The 20,585-nt window shown below is 46.3% G+C and overlaps 1 protein-coding gene across 1 annotated transcript; it reads left to right on the plus strand.

The window, feature by feature from the left end:
• Nucleotides 1-10,419: 10,419 nt before the first annotated feature.
• Nucleotides 10,420-20,203, plus strand: LOC125449184 (5-beta-cholestane-3-alpha,7-alpha-diol 12-alpha-hydroxylase). The gene has a single exon (XM_048524862.2). The coding sequence runs from the start codon at nt 10,464-10,466 to the stop codon at nt 12,135-12,137; it is 1,674 nt and encodes a 557-aa protein (XP_048380819.2). The 5' UTR covers nt 10,420-10,463; the 3' UTR covers nt 12,138-20,203.
• The last annotated feature ends 382 nt before the right edge of the window (nt 20,204-20,585 follow it).

The raw sequence follows: 20,585 nt of genomic DNA on the forward strand, positions 1-20,585 counted from the left end.
CATGCGGGTGCCCATGGCCACCCCCTTAGTCTGTAGGAAGTGGATAGTTATCAGGATATTGCCCAGATTGGAGTATATTAGCTTTCAGTAGAAGTTGAACAAATTTGGATTTTTTTTCACGAAAGCATTGGAGGCTGAGGTGCAACCTGATAATAAGTGTATGAAGTTGTGAAAGGCCTGTGGGCACGGCCTTAAAATTAGAGGGGGTAAATTTAAAACTGAAATGAGACGACATTTCTTCATCCAGAGAGTGGTGGGCTTGTGGAATTCATTGCTGCAGAGTGCAGTGGAGGCCGGGACGTTGGATGCCTTCGAGGCAGAGATCGACAAATTCTTGATCTCAAAAGGAATCAAGGGCTACAGGGAGAGTGCAGGGAAGTGGTGTTGAAATGCCCATCAGCCATGATTTAAATGGCGGAGTGGACTTGATGGGCCGAATGGCCTTACTTCCACTCGTATGTCTTATGGTCTTATGGGCAAGGATCGGGTGGATAATCAGTTTTTTTCCCAGGTGGAAATGTCAAATTGTAGAGAGTGCCGGTTTCAGATGAGAGGGGAGAAGTTTAAGTGAAATGCGCAAGGCAAGTTTTTTCTTGCACAGAGAGTGTTAGGTATCTGGGACATACTGCCAGGGAAAGCAGTAGAGCAGATACATAAATAACAATTATGAGACTTTTAGATAGACACATGAACAGGCAAAAAACAGAGGAATACGGAACATCTGCAGACAGGTAAGATTCATTTAGGCTGCCATCATGTTTGGCAGAGACATGGTGGGCCATAGGGTCCATTCCTGTAAGGTACTATATTCTATTGAAAGAATGTCCAAAGATTATTTCCTGAGCAAACAAAAATTATTTGAAAACCTTAGGCAGCCATGCACGATTAGTGAATTGACCACACATGACAAACATCACAGCAACAGACTCTGGTACATCCTGTACTTCTTCATTTTGTCTTTAAGAGGGACCAATTAGCTGAACTGGCTTTTTCCAAAAATACAGTCTCTGTAACTGTTTCTCTTTTTCTATTTTGCTTGAAAGAGGGAGAGTTTGTGTGTTTTGGAATATTAATGCTTCTATATATTGACTGTGTATATTAACCAATCATTGCATCTTTGAATAAGTTTTGTTTTGATAACAAATCCAGAATTGTGTTTATTAAGAAACCTAGTTGACACAGATTTTTGTTTAAACCCTGATATAGATGAGGCACTCAACTGGTCTTTATATTAAACAGAAAGTTTTTTTTCTCCACATTGCAATCTGTACAGTAGTTACACTATAGAGATGATTATCACAATTCTTATATGACTATTGCCCCACATGTAACTAATGTCATAGGTTTGCCAGAACTGCTGCACCTCAGGTCATTGATACTTGATGCTCATATGAGTAAGTTTGGATGATTACCAGATACTATTTCAGGATTCTTCCCTATTTGCAATTCTCTTTCAAACTTCATCAATTGAAACCCCTGATTGGGCAGCACAGTGGTTAGCACTGCTGCCTCAGTGTCAGAGACCCAGGTTCAATTCCACCCTCTGGCAGCTACCTGTGTGCAGTTTTACACATTCTCTCCATTTCTGCAAGAATTGCCTTCCACAGCCAAGCCACTAACCTACATGTCATTGCACTATGCCAATTTGCCCATCGTGTCCACGGATGTACAGACCAGCTGAGTAAACTGTGGAAAATGCAGGGTTACAGGGAATAGGGCGGAGGATGGATCTGGGTCGAATGCCGTTCGGCAGGTTGGTGCAGAGTTGATGGGCCGAATGGATTGCTTTCACACTGTAGGGAATCTATGATCTCACAGCATCTCCATTTACTGCAGATTCTATAAATGTCTGATTTGATTTCATTCTTGTAGCCTAGAATAATAATTAGAACATAGAACATAGAACATTACAGCACAGTACAGGGCCTTCGGCCCTCGATGTTGTGCCGACCTGTCATACCGATCTCAAGCCCATCTAACCTACACTATTCCATGTACGTCCATATGCTTGTCCAATGATGACTTAAATGTACCTAAAGTTGGCGAATCTACTACCGTTGCAGGCAAAGCGTTCCATTCCCTTACTACTCTCTGAGTAAAGAAACTACCTCTGACATCTGTCCTATATCTTTCACCCCTCAATTTAAAGCTATGCCCCCTCATGCTCGCCGTCACCATCCTAGGAAAAAGGCTCTCCCTATCCACCCTATCTAACCCTCTGATTATTTTATATGTTTCAATTAAGTCACCTCTCAACCTTCTTCTTTCTAATGAAAACAGCCTCAAGTCCCTCAGCCTTTCCTTGTAAGACCTTCCCTCCATACCAGTCAACATCCTAGTAAATCTCCTCTGCACCCTTTCCAAAGCTTCCACATCCTCCTTATAATGCGGTGACCAGAACTGTACACAATACTCCAAGTGCGGCCGCACCAGAGTTTTGTACAGCTTCACCACAACCTCTTGGTTCCGGAACTCGATCCCTCTATTAATAAAAGCTAAAACACTGTATGCCTTCTTAACAGCCCTGTCAACCTGGGTGGCAACTTTCAAGGATCTGTGTACATGTACGCCGAGATCTCTCTGCTCATCTACACTACCAAGAATGTTACCATTAGCCCTGTACTTTGCCTTCCGGTTACTCCTACCAAAGTGCATCACCTCACACTTGTACGTGGTAAGCTTCAGGGACAAACTTATATATGTTATTGTTGTTCCTTTTAATAGTTTCGCAGTCTGCAGAATGTTCTTCTGACAAACTAGTATACACATTCATAAGCGTATCTATCAGAATTTATGTAACAATAAAGTTGAAAACATTTTTCAGCCACTTCTACATTGCTGTTTTAAGGTTCGGCACAAAACACATATTTAGTTAAATAAAATCCTTTAATGGAATCAGAATTATGCCCCAAGCCATATTTCATTGTCTTCCTTTAGATTTTATTGTTACGCAAACACACGTGTGCGAGTATCGTGAGAAGTCTATAATCTCACCACAGAAGGAACCATCTTAAGATACCAAGGTGCAAAAAAACTTTGTTTCTCTTATCTTTTTAACCCAGGTACAAAGTCTCAAGCATGACTTCATAGAATTAGTAGAAAAATAAGGTAATAGTTAACATTATTAATTTAAACTAGGAAAATAAAAACTTTAAAAGGAATAAATTTTAAAAGTTCAACAGTCTTTGACGAGTACTGTCTTACTCTCCAAGAGACCTCAATTGTCTGTTCTTGACGCCACTGCCGTAGATACTGTTGCCTCTCCAATCTTCCCCCGGTGCCTGGCCAGAAGGTTAAGAAACACCAAGGTGGGGGAAGCACCAAAACAAAAGGGGAAGGGGGTGGGGACAGGGAGGAAGAGAGAAGGAAAGGAGAATTAAAACAGACAGAGCGAAGGAGCTCTGGCTAGAGTGGCCTACTCCGCCATCTTGGACAAAATGTGAGCTTCTCTTCACACAAATCACATTGCCTGATTTCCCTCTTTGTTTCAAATTGAAGATTGTTCTTTTTTGTTTCCTCATCTCTTTCTAAGTCCTTCTTTTCCCTCTACATTGCCTTTGCAATTGTGTTGGCCAAAGTTGTTACATTTCAAGTTATTTTCCCCTCACTTATTACTCAATCTCAGCTGATTCTGGCAGTGACATCAATTTCAAGGTTGACTCCTTTTAATTCTCAATGTTACTGTACAATTGCAATTTCTCCAAGTCATGCAGCCTTAGTAAAAGATTTCAAATAATCCATTAAGATAACAAAGTGTGGAGCTGGATGAACACAGCAGGCCAAGCAGCATCAGAGGAGGAGGAAGGCTGACGTTTTAGGCCCAGACCCTTCATCAGAAAAAGGAGGAGGGTGAATGGGATTCTGAAATAAATAGGCAGGGGGGAGGCGGATAGGAGATGGATAGAGGAGAAGAAGGTGGCGAGGACACAGGCAGGTCAAAGAGGCGAGGGTGGAGCCAGTAAAGATGAGTGTAGGTAGGAAGTTAGGGAGAGGATAGGTCAGTCCAGGGAGGATGGACGGGTCAAGGGGGCAGGATGTAGCTAGTAGATAGGAGATGGGGGTGGGGCTTGACATGGGAGCAAGGAGAGGTTAGGGAGGGGTGGTGACAAGCTGGGCTGGTTTTGGGATGCAGCAGGGGTATTTCCCCGATGTAGAGGAGACCACATCTGGAACAGCAGACACAGTATACCACATTAGCAGATGTGCAGGTGAACATCTGCCTGTTATGGAAGGTCTTCTTGGGGCCTGGAATGGCGGGGTGAGGCGTAGGAACAGGTGTAGCACTTCCTGTGGTTGCAGGGAAAGGTGCCGGAAATGGTGGGGAGTGTGGAGTGGACAAGGGAGTCACGGAGAGAGTGGTCCCTCTGGAAAGCAGATAAGGTTGGGGAGGGAAAAATGCCCCATCACCAAAGACATGTGGCCTCCTCTACATCAGGGAAAGCAAGTGGAGGCTTCATGACCACTTTGCGGAACACCTACACTCAGTTCACACTAAACAACTGCACCTCACAGTTGTGAGCCATTTCAACTCCCCCTCCCATTCCTCAGACGACATGTCCATCCTGGGCCTCTTGCAGTGCCATAATGATGCCACCTGAACGTTGCAGGAACAGCAACTCATATTCCGCTTGGGAACCCTGCGGCCCAATGGTATCAATGTGGATTTCAAAAGCTTCAAAATCTCCCCTTCCCTCTATTGCATCCCAAAACCAGCCCAACTTGTCCCTGCCTCCCTAACCTGTCCTTCCTCCCACCTCAAGCCCCACCCCCCCATCTCCTACCTACTAGTCTCATTCTGCCCGCTTGACGTGTCCATCCTCCCTACACTAACCTATTCCCTCCCTAACTCCCCACCTACACTCACCTTTACTGGCTCCATCCCGGCCTTTTTGACCTGTTTGTCTCCACTCCAACTGTCTTCTCCTTTATCCATCTTCTATCCACCACCCCCCTCCCTATTTATTTCAGAACCCCCTTTTCTCCCGCCATTTCTGAATAAGGGTCTAAGCCCGAAACATCAGCTTTCCTGTTCCTCTGATGCTGCTTGGCCTGCTGTGTTCACCCAGCTCTACACCTTGTTACCTCAGATTCTCCAGCACCTGCCATTCCTATCTCTCAAATAATCCACTGTTGCGTTTTCTATTCCCAGAAACTCTAGCATTTCAAATGACTGCAATGCCTTAATCTGTGTAAGAGCAATTCTTCCAGTTTTAAACTCAGGACATACACATACCCTTCCCAAACAGATAGGCATCCATCAAGTGTTCTTATTCTGTCATGATCCCAGCAGCCGGTAATACTAGCCAAGTCCGATCCCAGATTACATTTATGGGCTTGATAGGCCATAAATTTTGTTCTTGGTAATTGTCTGTTATGATTACCACTGAACATACTATATTTACAAGAGGCTGTCATCATGCCTTTAACAAAAGATTATTTCACACAAAAAAGCACATTACTTTAAGTGCCATTTGTAACTTTTATTACAAATATTAGAAGTGACATTCAGCCTCTTACACTCCACCTTAGAGATAGAGGTTTCCACTTGAAAGTTGGTACAGTTGAACTTGGTTGACGTATGGCAAAACTTCTGCACTGAGTGCTAATTCTTTCAATGTCTTGTCTTGAGGTGAGGAAACAAACTGCTAATAAAGCTCTCAGTTTTGATGTGGATTCTTTAAATGAGTATTCCAATGCCTTCTATTTCTGAAGCTTTTTCACCCCATTGGCATTAAGCCTAAATTGCTTTAGAGACCACTAAGTTGCAGTGCAGAATAACAGACTTTGTCATCTCATTAGCCCACCATCACTTGCAGGTGTCAGAAGTGAATCCAAGTCCTTCCCTTCTTAACCCACATACTGTACTTTTAACCATCCAGTCAAAAATGGCACACCTTGAATGGCACTACATCCACAAAAACTCACTCCCTCCACCACCAATGTTCTGTAGCAGCAGTCTACAAGACACAATACAAAAATTCATCAAGGGTCCTCAGACAGCACCTCCCAAATGCACGACAACTTCCATTAAGGTCAAAGCAGCAGATTCAACTTCCAACCAAGCCACTCGTCATCCCGACTTGAAAATATATCACTGCTCTTTCAACTGTCTCTGGGTCAAAATCCTGGAATTCCCTCCTGAATGGCAATATGCCTCCACTAGAGTTCAAGAAAACAGCTGATGTTGTCAAGTTCATTTTCAGAGACCCTCACGGACTTGCTGCAATAACAAGACAGTGACCTGTTTAGAAAAACACAAATCCCTTTATTAGCAAGCAAGTACAAGCTGTGGAGAATCACCGTACTTAACCCGGCACAAAGTGCAGAGTCTCGCAAGCAGTTCTCCCCGAGCAGCAGACAGTCCCCGCTTTTTATACTTTACAAAAGACATGATACATAAAACAATTTCACAATGACATGATACATGAAACAATTACTACAACAGACAAAGTCAGGATACCAAACAATTATTACATCAAGAACATAAAAGACCAGGAAGCCTTCTTAACAGCCCTGTCAACCTGGGTGGCAACTTTCAAGGATCTGTGTACATGGACACCGAGATCTCTCTGCTCATCTACACTACTAAGAAAGCAACTGCAGTTCTTACTGTCTCTGAGTGAGTCATAACACGAAGTTGAGTTGGGACAATGCATTCTTGAGCTTTAAAGGAAACAATTGGAGAAAAGATACATAATTATGTGTAGCGTCAATAAAGTTTAGCAAAGATCATCATCTAGGTGTTGCTATATCTTAAAAGCGACTCGTTACAAAATGTTCAAGGTTCAGCAGCTATGTTATGGAAAACATGTAACCATTTAGATGCAACCTCCAGGAATCTGCAGTAAGCATATTTAATGGTTTTGCCAGTGACAAAAGGCTACTGTACGGGGTAGCTTTAAGTTTACTGGAGCCATGATGGTTATTGAAGATATTGACGAATTCTTCCAAATCCCTTCATGCAAGTTCACATCACCCCATCTCAGAGCAGACAAGCTTCCCTCAAACACAGAATGCCCAAGAAATTCAGTAAGTCAGGCAGCATCTGTGGGCAGGAGAACTGAAGAAGTTGTTCTGGACTCGAAACATTATCTGTTGTTTTGTTCTTCCAGATGCTGCCAGGCTCTGAGTTTCTCCAGCACTCTTGTGTTTGTTTCAGATTCTCAGCATTTTGCTTTTATTTAAGCCTCCTTCAAGTATGGAGGCAGGGAAGGGCTGCACATGATTTTCCTCGAACAGGTGGAATAGAATGCCACCCCCACAGATGGCCTCTGATTTCATTTCGCAGTGTATGTACTGGTCATGAGCAGAAGTTGCTGTGAAAACTCAGCAGGCGCTGGATAAGTGATAACGGGAACTGCAGATGCTGGAGAATCCAAGATAATAAAGTGTGAAGCTGGATGAACACAGCAGGCCCAGCAGCATCTCAGGAGCACAAAAGCTGATGTTTTGGGCCTAGACCCTTCATCAGAGAGGGGGATGGGGAGAGGGTTCTGGAATAAATAGGGAGAGAGGGGGAGGCGGACCGAAGATGGAGAGAAAAGAAGATAGGTGGAGAGGAGAGTAGAGTATCGGTGGGGAGGGAGGGAGGAGATAGGTCAGTCCAGGGAAGACGGACAGGTCAAGGAGGTGGGATGAGGTTAGTAGGTAGGAGATGGAGGTGCAGCTTGGGATGGGAGGAAGGGATGGGTGACAGGAAGAACAGGCTAGGGAGGCAGAGACAGGCTGGACTGGTTTTGGAATGCACTGGGTGCTGGATAACCTGTGGAGAAAAAGCAGATTTGAGTCCAGGGACCCTACTTCAGAACTGAGTTGGGATCCTGTACTCATATGTAACTGAGAACTGGATAGCTAGTTCTGAAGAAGGGTCACTGGATCTGCAACATTTCTCTGCTTTTTTACCCTCAAATGTTGTCACACCGGCTGTGGTTTTCCCCTGCACATTTTGATTTTGCTTCCGCATGTCCAACATTTGCCGCTCTGCGTGCTTTTTGTTTGTGCGAGGGAGTTTGAACTGATAAATGCATCAGTTAATATTAAAGCAGCGAAACCCCTCCCAGAGCAGTTGGCTGCCACGATCAGCGAATAACAGGGGACTGGCTTGGGCTAGAACACATTGCTCGTCTACAGCTCAATCTCAGCAAAGGAGCGCAGACACAGTGACAACCCGGGACATGGCTGTTCTGCTGAGCCTGGGCGCCCTGTTGCTCGCCCTGCTGTACTGGGTGGGCGCCTTCAGAAGGCGGCGGCCGGGCGAGCCCCACTTCGACCGGGGCTGGCTGCCTTGGCTGGGGCCTTCTTAACAGCCCTGTCAACCTGGGTGGCAACTTTCAAGGATCTGTGTACATGGACACCGAGATCTCTCTGCTCATCTACACTACTAAGAAACTTACCATTAGCCCAGTCCATTGAGAGCTGGCTATTGAGCAGGAATTGCCAGATAAAAGGTTGGCTGCCATGAATTGATTCCTATTTCAGAACAAAAATTTTAAAAAGTTCATTCCACACGCGAACCACCTTCTGTGTGAAAAATTATCCCCTTGTGTCTTTTTTAAATCTTTCTCCTCTCACCTTAAAAGTGTGCCCCCTAGTCTTGAAATCTCCCAACCTATTAATTCTATCTGTACCTCTCATTATTTTCGATCTGGTTGCCTCTCAACCTCCTATGCTCTAGTGAAAAAAGTCCCAGCTAACACAGCCTTTCTTCATAACTTAAAGCTTCCATACCCAACAATATCCTGGGAAATCTCTTCTGAACCCTCTCCAGCTTAATACTATCCTTCCTATAACTGGGTGACCAGAACTGGACGCAGAAGAGGTCTCACCAATGTCGTGTACAACCCCAACATGACTTCTTAACTGTTATACTGAAAGGACTGAGCAATGAAAGCAAAAGTGCCAAATATCTTTTTAACCACCCCTCCTCTCTATTTATTTGAGTTCCCTTCCCCCTCCCCATTTCTAAAGAAGGGTCCCGACACAAAACGTCAACTTTCCTGCTCCTCTGATGCTGCCTGGCCTGCTGTGGTCCTCCAGCTCCACCTTGTGTTATCTCTGACTCCAGCAACTGCAGTTCTTACTGTCTCTGAGTGAGTCATAACACGAAGTTGAGTTGGGACAATGCATTCTTGAGCTTTAAAGGAAACAATTGGAGAAAAGATACATAATTATGTGTAGCGTCAATAAAGTTCAACAAAGATCATCATCTAGGTGTTGCTATATCTTAAAAGCGACTCGTTACAAAATGTTCAAGGTTCAGCAGCTATGTTATGGAAAACATGTAACCATTTAGATGCAACCTCCAGGAATCTGCAGTAAGCATATTTAATGGTTTTGCCAGTGACAAAAGGCTACTGTATGGGGTAGCTTTAAGTTTACTGGAGCCATGATGGTTATTGAAGATATTGACGAATTCTTCCAAATCCATTCACGCAAGTTCACATCACCCCATCTCAGAGCGGACAAGCTTCCCTCAAACACAGAATGCCCAAGAAATTCAGTAAGTCAGGCAGCATCTGTGGGCAGGAGAACTGAAGAAGTTGTTCTGGACTCGAAACATTATCTGTTGTTTTGTTCTTCCAGATGCTGCCAGGCTCTGAGTTTCTCCAGCACTCTTGTGTTTGTTTCAGATTCTCAGCATTTTGCTTTTATTTAAGCCTCCTTCAAGTATGGAGGCAGGGAAGGGCTGCACATGATTTTCCTCAAACAGGTGGAATAGAATGCCTCCCCCACAGATGGCCTCTGATTTCATTTCGCAGTGTACGTACTGGTCATGAGCAGAAGTTGCTGTGAAAACTCAGCAGGCGCTGGATAAGTGATAACGGGAACTGCAGATGCTGGAGAATCCAAGATAATAAAGTGTGAAGCTGGATGAACACAGCAGGCCCAGCAGCATCTCAGGAGCACAAAAGCTGATGTTTTGGGCCTAGACCCTTCATCAGAGAGGGGGATGGGGAGAGGGTTCTGGAATAAATAGGGAGAGAGGGGGAGGCGGACCGAAGATGGAGAGAAAAGAAGATAGGTGGAGAGGAGAATAGAGTATAGGTGGGGAGGTAGGGAGGAGATAGGTCAGTCCAGGGAAGACGGACAGGTCAAGGAGGTGGGATGAGGTTAGTAGGTAGGAGATGGAGGTGCAGCTTGGGGTGGGAGGAAGGGATGGGTGACAGGAAGAACAGGTTAGGGAGGCAGAGACAGGCTGGACTAGTTTTGGAATGCACTGGGTGCTGGATAACCTGTGGAGAAAAAGCAGATTTGAGTCCAGGGACCCTACTTCAGAACTGAGTTGGGATCCTGTACTCATATGTAACTGAGAACTGGATCTGCAACATTTCTCTGCTTTTTTACCCTCAAATGTTGTCACACCGGCTGTGGTTTTCCCCTGCACATTTTGATTTTGCTTCCGCATGTCCAACGTTTGCCGCTCTGCGTGCTTTTTGTTTGTGCAAGGGAGTTTGAACTGATAAATGCATCAGTTAATATTAAAGCAGAGAAACCCCTCCCAGAGCAGTTGGCTGCCACGATCAGCGAATAACAGGGGACTGGCTTGGGCTAGAACACATTGCTCGTCTACAGCTCAATCTCAGCAAAGGAGCGCAGACACAGTGACAACCCGGGACATGGCTGTTCTGCTGCCGGTTCTGCTGTGCCTGGGCGCCCTGCTGCTCGCCCTGCTGTACTGGGTGGGCGCCTTCAGAAGGCGGCGGCCGGGCGAGCCCCCCTTTGACCGGGGCTGGCTGCCTTGGCTGGGGCACGTCCTGTCGTTCAGGCGGGACACGGCGGAGTTCCTGCGGCGGATGCAGGGCAAGCACGGCGACATCTTCACGGTGCAGCTGGCCGGCGACTACGTGACCTTCCTGATGGAGCCGCACTCGTTCGGCGCGGTGGTGAAGGAGTCCCGGGCCAAGCTGGACTTCGAGAAGTTCGCCACAGAGCTGGTGGCGCGGGTGTTCGGCTACCACGCCCGGGAAAACGACCACCAGCTGCTGGAGGCGCTGAGCCACAAGTACCTGATGGGGGATGGCCTGGAGGAGCTGACCCAGGCCATGACGTTGAACCTGCAGAACCTGATGCTGGAAGGGCTACCCGAGGGAGAGTGGATGGAGGACGGCCTCTTCCACTTCTGCTACAACATGGTCTTCCGAGCCGGCTACCTCTCGCTGTTCGGTAACGAGCAGGGCCCCGGCGGTGACAAGGGCGCAGGACGGCTCGTGGACCGCCAGCACTCCGAGACCCTCTTCACCGAGTTCCGGCGCTACGACCGCCTCTTCCCGCGCCTGGCCTACGCCGTGCTGCTCCCGGGGCAGAAGGTGGAGGCCGAGAGGCTCAAGCGGTACTTCTGGGAGACGCTGTCCGTCGACAAGATGCGGCACCGGGAGAACATCAGCGGCTGGGTGTCGGAGCGCCAGCGCCAGATGGAGGAGCAAGGCCTGGAGAAGGGCATGCGGAACCGCTACATGTTGCTGCTACTGTGGGCGTCGCAGGGTAACACCGGGCCGTCCGCCTTCTGGCTGCTCCTCCACCTGGCCCGTCACCCCGAAGCCCTGCAGGCCGTGCGGGCCGAGGCCGACAACATGTTGCGGGAGAGCGGCCAAGAGGCCGGGCCCGGCAAGCCACCCGTCCGCCTGACCAGGCGCATGCTGCAGCAGTGCCCGGTGCTCGACAGCGCCGTGGAGGAGAGCATGAGGCTCGCCGCCGCTCCCGTGCTGATCCGGGCCGTGCTGCAGGACATGGCGCTCCGGCTGCACGACGGCCGCGAATACCGCCTGAGGCGGGGAGACCGCCTGGCGCTCTTCCCCCACCTATCCCTGCAGATGGACCCGGAGATCTACCCGGAGCCCACCGAGTTCCGCTACGACCGCTTCCTGCAACCCAGCGGCCTCCGCAAGACCGACTTCTACAAGGGCGGGCGCCGCCTCAAGTACTTCACGATGCCGTGGGGAGCGGGGGTCAGCATATGCCCCGGCCGCTTCTTCGCCGTGAACGAGCTCAAGCAGTTCATCTTCCTCATGCTCATCTACTTCGACTTCGAGCTGCTGCAGCCCGAGGACGCGGTCCCGCCGATCGACCGCAGCCGCTGGGGCTTCGGCGTCATGCAGCCCTGCCACGAAGTCCGCTTCAGGTACCGCCAGCGGTCCTAAGGCTTGGCCCGGGCGCCACCCCCCTGCAAAGAACTCAATAAGATTTGTAAGGCATGACCTGCCCCTCACAAAGCCATGCTGACTGCCTTTAATCACGCTATTAATCAGCTTTAATCATGCTTTTCCAAATAATCATAAATCCTATCCCTCAGGAACTATTGCTTTCGACATAAAATGCTGTATGAACATCCTTGATACAGGGCTACAGGGAAAAGGCGACAGGGAGTAGATCCGAAATAACAACAGGTAGAGCTGGATGAACACAGCAGGCCAAACAGCATCATACGAGCAGGAAGGCTGACATTTTGGGCCTAGAGATAATGGGAACTGCAGATGCTGGAGAATCCAAGACAACAAAATGTGAGGCTGGATGAACACAGCAGGCCAAGCAGCATCTCAGGAGCACAAAACCTGACATTTCGGGCCTCGACCCTTCATCAGAGAGGACCCTTCTTCAGAAGTGGGTGAGGGGAAGGGGCTTCCGAAATAAATGGGGAGAGAGTGGGAAGCGGATAGAAGATGGGTAGAGGAAAACATAGGTGGAGAGGAAGCAGATCAAAGAGGCGGGGATGAGGCCAGTAAAGGTGAGTGTAGGTGGGGAGTTAGGGAGCAGATAGGTCAGTCCAGGGAGGACGGACAGGTCAAGGGGGCCGGATGAGGTTAGTAGGTGGGAGATGGGGGTGGGACTTGAGGTGGGAGGAGAGGATGGGTGGGAGGAATGATAGGTTAGGACGAGCTGGGCTGGTTTTGGGATGCTGTAGAGGGAGGGACAATTTTAAAGGTGGTGAAGTCCACACTTATGCCATTGGGCTGCAGGGTTCACAAACGAAATATGAGTTGCTGTTCCTGCAACATTGGGAAGGCATTGTTGTGGCACTGCAGGAGCCCCAGAATGGACATATCATCTGCGGAATGGGAGGGTGGGTTGAAATGGTTTGTGACCGGTAGGCGCAGTTGTTTCGTGCGAACTGAGCGGAGGTGTTCTGCAAAGCAATCGCCAAGCCTCCGCTTGATTTCCCCGAAGTAGAGGAGGCCACAAGGGGAACAGTGGATGCAGTATACCACATTGGCAGATGTGGAGGTGAACATCTGATTGATGTGGAAAATCTTCTTTGGACCTGGGATGGGGGTGAGGGAGGAAGTGTGGGGGCAGGTGTTGCACTTCCTGCGGTTGTAGGGAAAAAAGCCGGGTGTGGTGGGGCTGGAAGGGAGTGTGGAGCGTACAAGGGAGTCACGGAGAGAGTGGTTCCTCTGGAAAGCAGATAAGGGTGGGGAGAGAAAAATGTCTTTAGTGGTGGGGTCGGACTGCAGAGGGTGGAAGTGTCAGAGGATGATGCGTTGGATCAGTAGATCCAGCTGAGTTTCTCTGTTATGCCTACCTGCACTCTCTGAGGCACAGAATGAAAACTGGATTGATTAGTCATGTGGTTAATTGTGTTTTCAGTTAATGTGGTGGTTCAGATTGAGACAAGTCTGCAATTGTCCTGCAACTCATCTACTTCCCCAACTTTACCCTGTAGATCTGCAAGTTCTTCTTATTCAGCTATTTAAATATGATAAAAAAGAAATGTAAGTCGGATGGCATTTCTGATTAAAGAGACAGTAACATATTAGTGAGGAAGGATATTAGCTTTAGTGAATTGGAACGTGTTTTGGGTAGACCTTAGAAATGTCAAGGGGCAATAAAATGACAGTGGGAGTAGTGCACAGACTCCCAAACCCTCGTGGTAATTTTGGGGAAGGTGTTAAATAGGAAAATAGAGATACAAGCTGTATAGGTACAGCTGTAATTATGGGATGTTTTAATCTGCATACACATTGGCTAAGTCAAATCGATCACAATACCATGGAGGAGGAATTTCTAGATTGTGTGTGAGATAGCTTTCTGGATCAAGACACGAGGAACCAACTACAGATAGGCCATCCTTGACTAATGTGGGGATGGCAATGTTGTACAAGGGTGGACAAAGTCAGAAGTCACACGACTCCAGGCTATAGTCCAACATGCTTATTTGAGATCACAAGACTTCAGAGTACACAGACACAGAACTTACAGGCAGAGAGATCAAAAGATCATACAAATGGTGTGAGTGGAGTGTCAAATGATAATTTTCGGCTGGAGACCAAAAGTACGAGACAGTGTGAGTAAGGTGTCAACAGCTGAATAACAAGCAAAGGTGTGACCTGTAATTTGATTAAAAGAGGCAGAAAGATAATTTTTAAAAATTAATAATAAGGTGTGCTGGACACAAAAGTAATAAGTGATCCAAAACTGTACAAACTAATTAATGTAGAGGGATCATAATAATTTATCAAGGTGCTATGTAGAAACAGGATAGCAAGGAAGGTTTTACAGATACAGAACAGTGTGGTAGGGTCATATATAGTGCAATATGAACGCAAGGTGTGCAAAATGATCAGCGGTATAGACAGAGTGGACAGCCAGAGACTTTTTCCTGGGGTGGAAAGCTATTACGAGGGGGCATAGTTTTAAAGTGAGTGGAGGTAGATATAGGGGAGATGTTAGAGGTAGGTTCTTTACTCAGAGAGTGGACAGGATGTGGAATGCATTGCCGGAGAGGGTGGTGGAGTTGGCCTCATTAGGGGCATTTAAGCGGCTATTAGATAGGCAGATGGATGATAGTATAAGGTAGGGGTGGAGGTTAGAACATAAGAACTAGGAGCAGGAGTAGGCCATTCGGCCCTTGGAGCCTGCTCCGTAACTCAATAAGATCGTGGCTGACCTTTTCGTGGACGCAGATCCACTTACCCGCATTCTCACCATATCCCTTATTTCCTTTATTGTTCAAAAAAATATCTACCTCAGCTTTTAAAACGTTTACTGAAGTAGCGCCAACTACTTCACTGGGCAAGGAATTCCATAGATTAACAACCCTCTGGGTGAAGAAGTTCCTTCTCAATTCAGCCCTAAATCAGCTCCCTCTAATCTTGAGGCTGTGCCCTCTTGTCCGAGCTTCACCTGCCAGTGGGAACATCCTCTCTATTTCTATCTTATCTGTTGCCTTCATAATCTTATATGTTTCAATGAGAACCCCCCTCAATCTTCTGAATTCCAATGAATATAATCCCAATCTACTCAGTCTCTCCTCATAAGCCAACCCCCTCAAGTCCGGAATCAACCTAGCGAACCCCCTCTACACCCCCTCCAATGCTAGTATATCCCTTCTCAAGTAAGGAGACAAAAGCTGCACACAGTACTCCAGGTGTGGCCTCACCAGCACCTTGTACAGCTGCAAGATAACCTCTCTGTTTTTAAACTCAATCCCTTTCGCAATGAAGAACAAAATTCCATTTGCCTTCCTAATTATTTGTTGTACCTACAGACCAACCTTCTGTGATTCATGGACAAGGACACCCAGGTCCCTCTGCATAGCAGCATGCTGCAACTTTTTACCATTGAAGTAATAATCCTTTTTGCTATTCCTCCTACCAAAATGTATGACTTCACATTTATTTGCATTATGTTCCATCTGCCAGACCTTTGCCCACTCACTCAATGTATCTACATTCCTCTGCAATGTTTCACAGTCCTCTGCACACTTTGCTCTGCCACTCATCTTAGTGTCACCTGCAAACTTTGATACCCTACACGTGGTCCCCAACTCCAAATCATCTATATAAATTGTAAATAATTGCAGTCCCAACACTGATCCTTGAGGCACACCACTAGTCACTGATTGCCAGCCAGAATAGCACTCATTTATCCCCACTCTTTGCTTCCTGTTAGTCGACCAATCCTCTATCCATGCTAATACTTTACCCCTAACGCCATGTATCCTTATCTTGTGCAGCAGCCTCTAGTGCAGCACCTTGTTGAAGGCCTTTTAGAAATCTAGATACACCACATCCACTGGGTCCCCATTGTCCACTGGCTCGTAATGTCTACATAGAATTCCAAAATAGTTGTGATGCATGACCTGCCCTTCATGAGCCCAAGCTGCATCTGCCGAATGGGACAATTTCTTTCGAGATGCCTTGCTATTTCTTCCTTGATAATACACTCAAGCAACTTCCCCACTGCAGAGGTTAAGCTAATCACTCTATCATTCCCCATCTTTTGTCGACCTCCCTTTTTAAACAGTGGTGTCACATTGCTGTTTTCCAATCTGCTGGGACTGCCCCAGAGTCTGGCGCGTTTTAGAAAATTACCGCCAGTTCACCTGTTATTTCTCCGACCATTTCTTTTAGAACCCTGGGATGCATTCCATCAGGGCCAGGAGACTTATCAATCCTTAACTCAGTTAGCTTGCCCAACATTACCTCTTCAGTAATAATGATTGTTTCCAGGTCCTCACCTACCTTTGTCTCTTTGTCAATTACTGACATGTTATTCATGTCCTCGACTGTGAAGACTGATACAAAATACCTGTTCAAAGCCTTGGCCATTTCATCATATCCCAGAACTAAATTCCCCTTCTCATCCTCTAAAGGGCCAACGTTTCCTTTAGCCACTCTTTTTCGTTCTATATATTTATGAAAGTTTTGCTATCTGTCTTTATATTCTGTGCTAGTTTTTTCTCATGTGCTATCTTGCTTTTATTTATAGCTCTTTTTGTGGCTTTCTGTTGACCTTTAAGGTTTTCCCAATCTTCTAGTTTCATGCTGTTTTGGCCACTTTGTATGCCTTCTCTTTCAATTTGATAGAAATTAGATAGACCTTAGATTTAGGGGAAAAGTTCAGCACAAGATTGAGGGCTGAAGGGCCTGTACTATACTGTACTGTTCTATGTTCTATGTTCTCAGATCATGGCTGAGGCTGTATTCATGGGTATGGGACTTGGCTATCAAGTTTCTGCTCGTTGTTGTGTGTTGTGTTTCTCAAAGTCCACCTTGGTGGACGCTTACCCAAAGATCACAGGCTGAATGTTCTTGACTGCTGAAGTGCTCCCTGACTGGAAAGGAACATTCCTGTCTGGCAATTGTTGCTCGGTGTCCATTCATCCGTTGTCATAGCATTTGCATGGTCTCACCAATATGCCATGTTTCATGGCATCCTTGCCTGCAGAGTACGAGATAGACAGCATTGACCAAGACACATGAGTATTGCTCTGTGTGTGGTGGCTGGTGTTCCATTTGTGAGGGTAGTATCCATGTCGATGATCTGACACTTCTTGCAGAGGTTGCCAGGATTGTGTGGTGTTGGGAATGATGTTGTCTCAAACGATGGTTTGTTTGCTCCGAACGATGGTTTGTTTAAGGTTTGGAGGCATGGGGAAGATCTTGGCAAGATGCTCATCATCATTGCTGGCGTGTTGAAGGCAGTGAAGAACATGGCATAATGTCTCCTCTCCACGATATCTGTCTTCCGAGGATCTCACTGCAGTTTTTCGCTGAGGCACATGGGAACTGGCGATCGATGAGTTGAGCATCGTATCCTGTTGTTATGAGGCCATCTTTCCAAACCTTCAGGTGTTCATATGCTTCTCATCTAAGAGGATCCTGTGTACGCGCAGGGCTTGTCCGTGGAGGATGATCTCTATAATATGTTTAGGGTGGAAGCTAGAGAAGAGCACCATCGTGAGTGTTTCTGTGGTCTTGGGTTAGAGTGAGGTACTGAGGTGTCTGTCCTTGATGGAGACTGGGTATTGTTTAATCAGAAATTATTAATTGACAATTAGTTGTGCAAAACGTCTTGAGCAAGAGTGACCATTCAAATATTTAAAGAGCGCATGGAGGAACTGCAACAATTCATTACTGTCTGGCACAAATAGGAAACATGGCTTGACTGCGGCTAACAAGTGAAATTAAGGATAGTATTAGATTCAAGAATGGGCATACAAAACGGCCAAAGAAAACAACAGACTTTAGGGTTGGGAGCAATTTAGATTTCAGCCAAGGGGGCCAAAGGAATTGATTAACAGGAGGGAAAATTGAGTATGACAGTAAGCTTACAGTGAACATACAAACTGATTTTTAAATTACCAATAGGTACGTAAAGAGAAAAAGATTATTTAAAAGAAATGTAGCCTCTTACATTCAGAAACAGGGGATGGTATAATAAGAACATAAAAACTAGGAGATAACAAAGTGTGGAGCTGGATGAACACAGCAGGCCAAGCAGCATCTTCGGAGCTCCATGTGTTCATCCAGCTCCACACTTTTTTATGTTGGATTCTCCAGCATCAGCAGTTTCCAGGTAGAACTATCGAATCCCTACAGGGTACAAGTAGGCCATTCAGCCCATCGTGTCCGCACCGACCCTCTAACGAGGTTCCCACCCATACTCACATCCCCTATCCCTGTAATCTTGCATTCCCCATGGCTAACCCACTTAGCCTGCATATTCCTAGACAAAATGGGCAGTTTAGCTTGGCCAATCCAACTAACCTGCTCACCTTTGGACTATGAGAGGAAACCCGAGCACGCAGAGGAAACCCACGCAGACATAGGGAGGAGGTGCAAACACCACGCAGACAGTCACCTGAGGCTGGAGATGATCTTGGGACCCTGGAACTGCAGTAGTGCAAATCACTGAGCCACCATGCCATCCTATGACATCTGTCAGGTCATTCCAAGTTCTTGCACTGGAACTGAGAGGATGAGATGTTCACTCTGGGTGACAGAAGTTTAAGCTTCTCTGGCAATTCCCACATAATCAATTCCTGAAGACTTCCACAGATCCCTGCAACCTTGGGGGTACATCTTTTCTCTGACTATACAGAAACTGGGAAATCTAGAGTATTATAATAACTGACGGTTGCATGTGGTGACGCAGTAGTACTGTCTATAATGTTCCCTGCCAATGGAGTACTTGTGAAATTTGGTCACTATTTAACGTAGACAAAGAGCTGAATATACAGAAAAAAAATTGTTCGTAGTTCAAATCAGCTCCAGGGATTTACCAGAAATAGTAAATTTTCTCATCCTCCTTTTCCTTAAAGAAGCAATAGCATCCTCATATATTCTAGCCTGAGGGTAGCACCCAAATTTATACATGACTCTAGATCTATAGGAACATTGTAAAACCCACAGACTCACCACATGATTCCTAAGTCTAGCAGAGCAGAACTCTGCACTAGGGTCAGCGCAACAATTTTTAAATTTTTTAGGATGGTATGAGCCACTTGAATTCTGTCACTGTCAAAGAGTTGAAAATACAGTTTCACAATGGCAGAGAAGATGAGGAACTGTTGACAGTCACAGACCATGGGGGAAGCCACTTAATTCAGATGCAAACAGTGGTAAATTATCCTATCTTTGATCTTCTGAGCATATCTGTGGTCCTAGGCACAGTTAACCACATTATTATTCTCCAATGTCTTTCCCCTGTTGTCCAGCTGGGTGGGCCTACAGCCAACTGAGTTGCTGTTCCTGCAACCTTCGGGTGGCATCATTGTGACACTGCAGGAGGCCCATGATGGACAGCAACTCATATTCTGCTTGGGAACCCTGCAGCCCAATGGTATCAATGTCGACTTCACCAGCTTCAAAATCTCCCCTTCCCCCACCGCATCCCAAAACCAGCCCAGTTCATCCCCTCCCCCCACTGCACCACACAACCAGCCCAGCTCTTCCCCTCCACCCACTGCATCCCAAAACTAGTCCAACCTGTCTCTGCTCCCATAACCTGTTCTTCCTCTCACCCATCCCTTCCTCCCACCACAAGCCGCACCTCCATCCTCTACCTACTAACCTCATCCCACCTCCTTGACCTGTCCGTCTTCCCTGGACTGACCTATCCCCTCCCTACCTCCCCACCTATACTCTCCTCTCCACCTATCTTCTTTTCTCTCCATCTTCGGTCCGCCTCCCCCTCTCTTCCTATTTATTCCAGAACCCTCACCCCAACCCCCTCTCTGATGAAGGGTCTAGGCCCGAAACGTCAGCTTTTGTGCTCCTGAGATGCTGCTGGGCCTGCTGTGTTCATCCAGCCTCACGTTTTATTATCTTGGATTCTCCAGCATCTGCAGTTCCCATTGTCACTCATAAGAAACATAACTCTGTTGTATCAAATGCCCTGTTTCTGTGGTATAACAACGTTCTGATTTTTTTTATGCTGTAGGATTTATACATTGCAAATAATAAATGAAATCAATTACCAAATATATTACTGTTTCAACTTTTGTGAATCTGTTTAAAACATTAAGGAATTAACCAAATAAAAAGGAAAAACGTTTACTGCCTTGGATAGAATGATTTCCATGTTATGTGTAATTTCAGTCCTAAAGATATCTTCACTAAGATTGATTGAAAGAGATGTTTGTCACATTTCTATCACTTCTTGAAATTCCATCCAATGTGAATGAAATCAAGAAATTGGCTTAGTAATGTTTCCAAAACAAATGTGTAAAATACACCGAAAGACTTGGCAGTCCTTTTTATTCTCAGGCCATACAGTAGAACATAGAAAAGTACAGCACAGTACAGGCCCTTCGGCCCATGATGTTGTGCCGTGGAATAATCATAAGACCATAAGGCATAGGAGTG

The sequence above is a fragment of the Stegostoma tigrinum genome, chromosome 2, assembly GCF_030684315.1.
Source record: "Stegostoma tigrinum isolate sSteTig4 chromosome 2, sSteTig4.hap1, whole genome shotgun sequence".
NCBI lineage: Eukaryota > Metazoa > Chordata > Chondrichthyes > Orectolobiformes > Stegostomatidae > Stegostoma > Stegostoma tigrinum.

Excerpts from the sequence above, each read along its gene's own strand:
- LOC125449184 (XM_048524862.2), top strand. The coding sequence starts at position 10,464 with ATGCATCAGTTAATATTAAAGCAGAGAAACCCCTCCCAGAGCAGTTGG.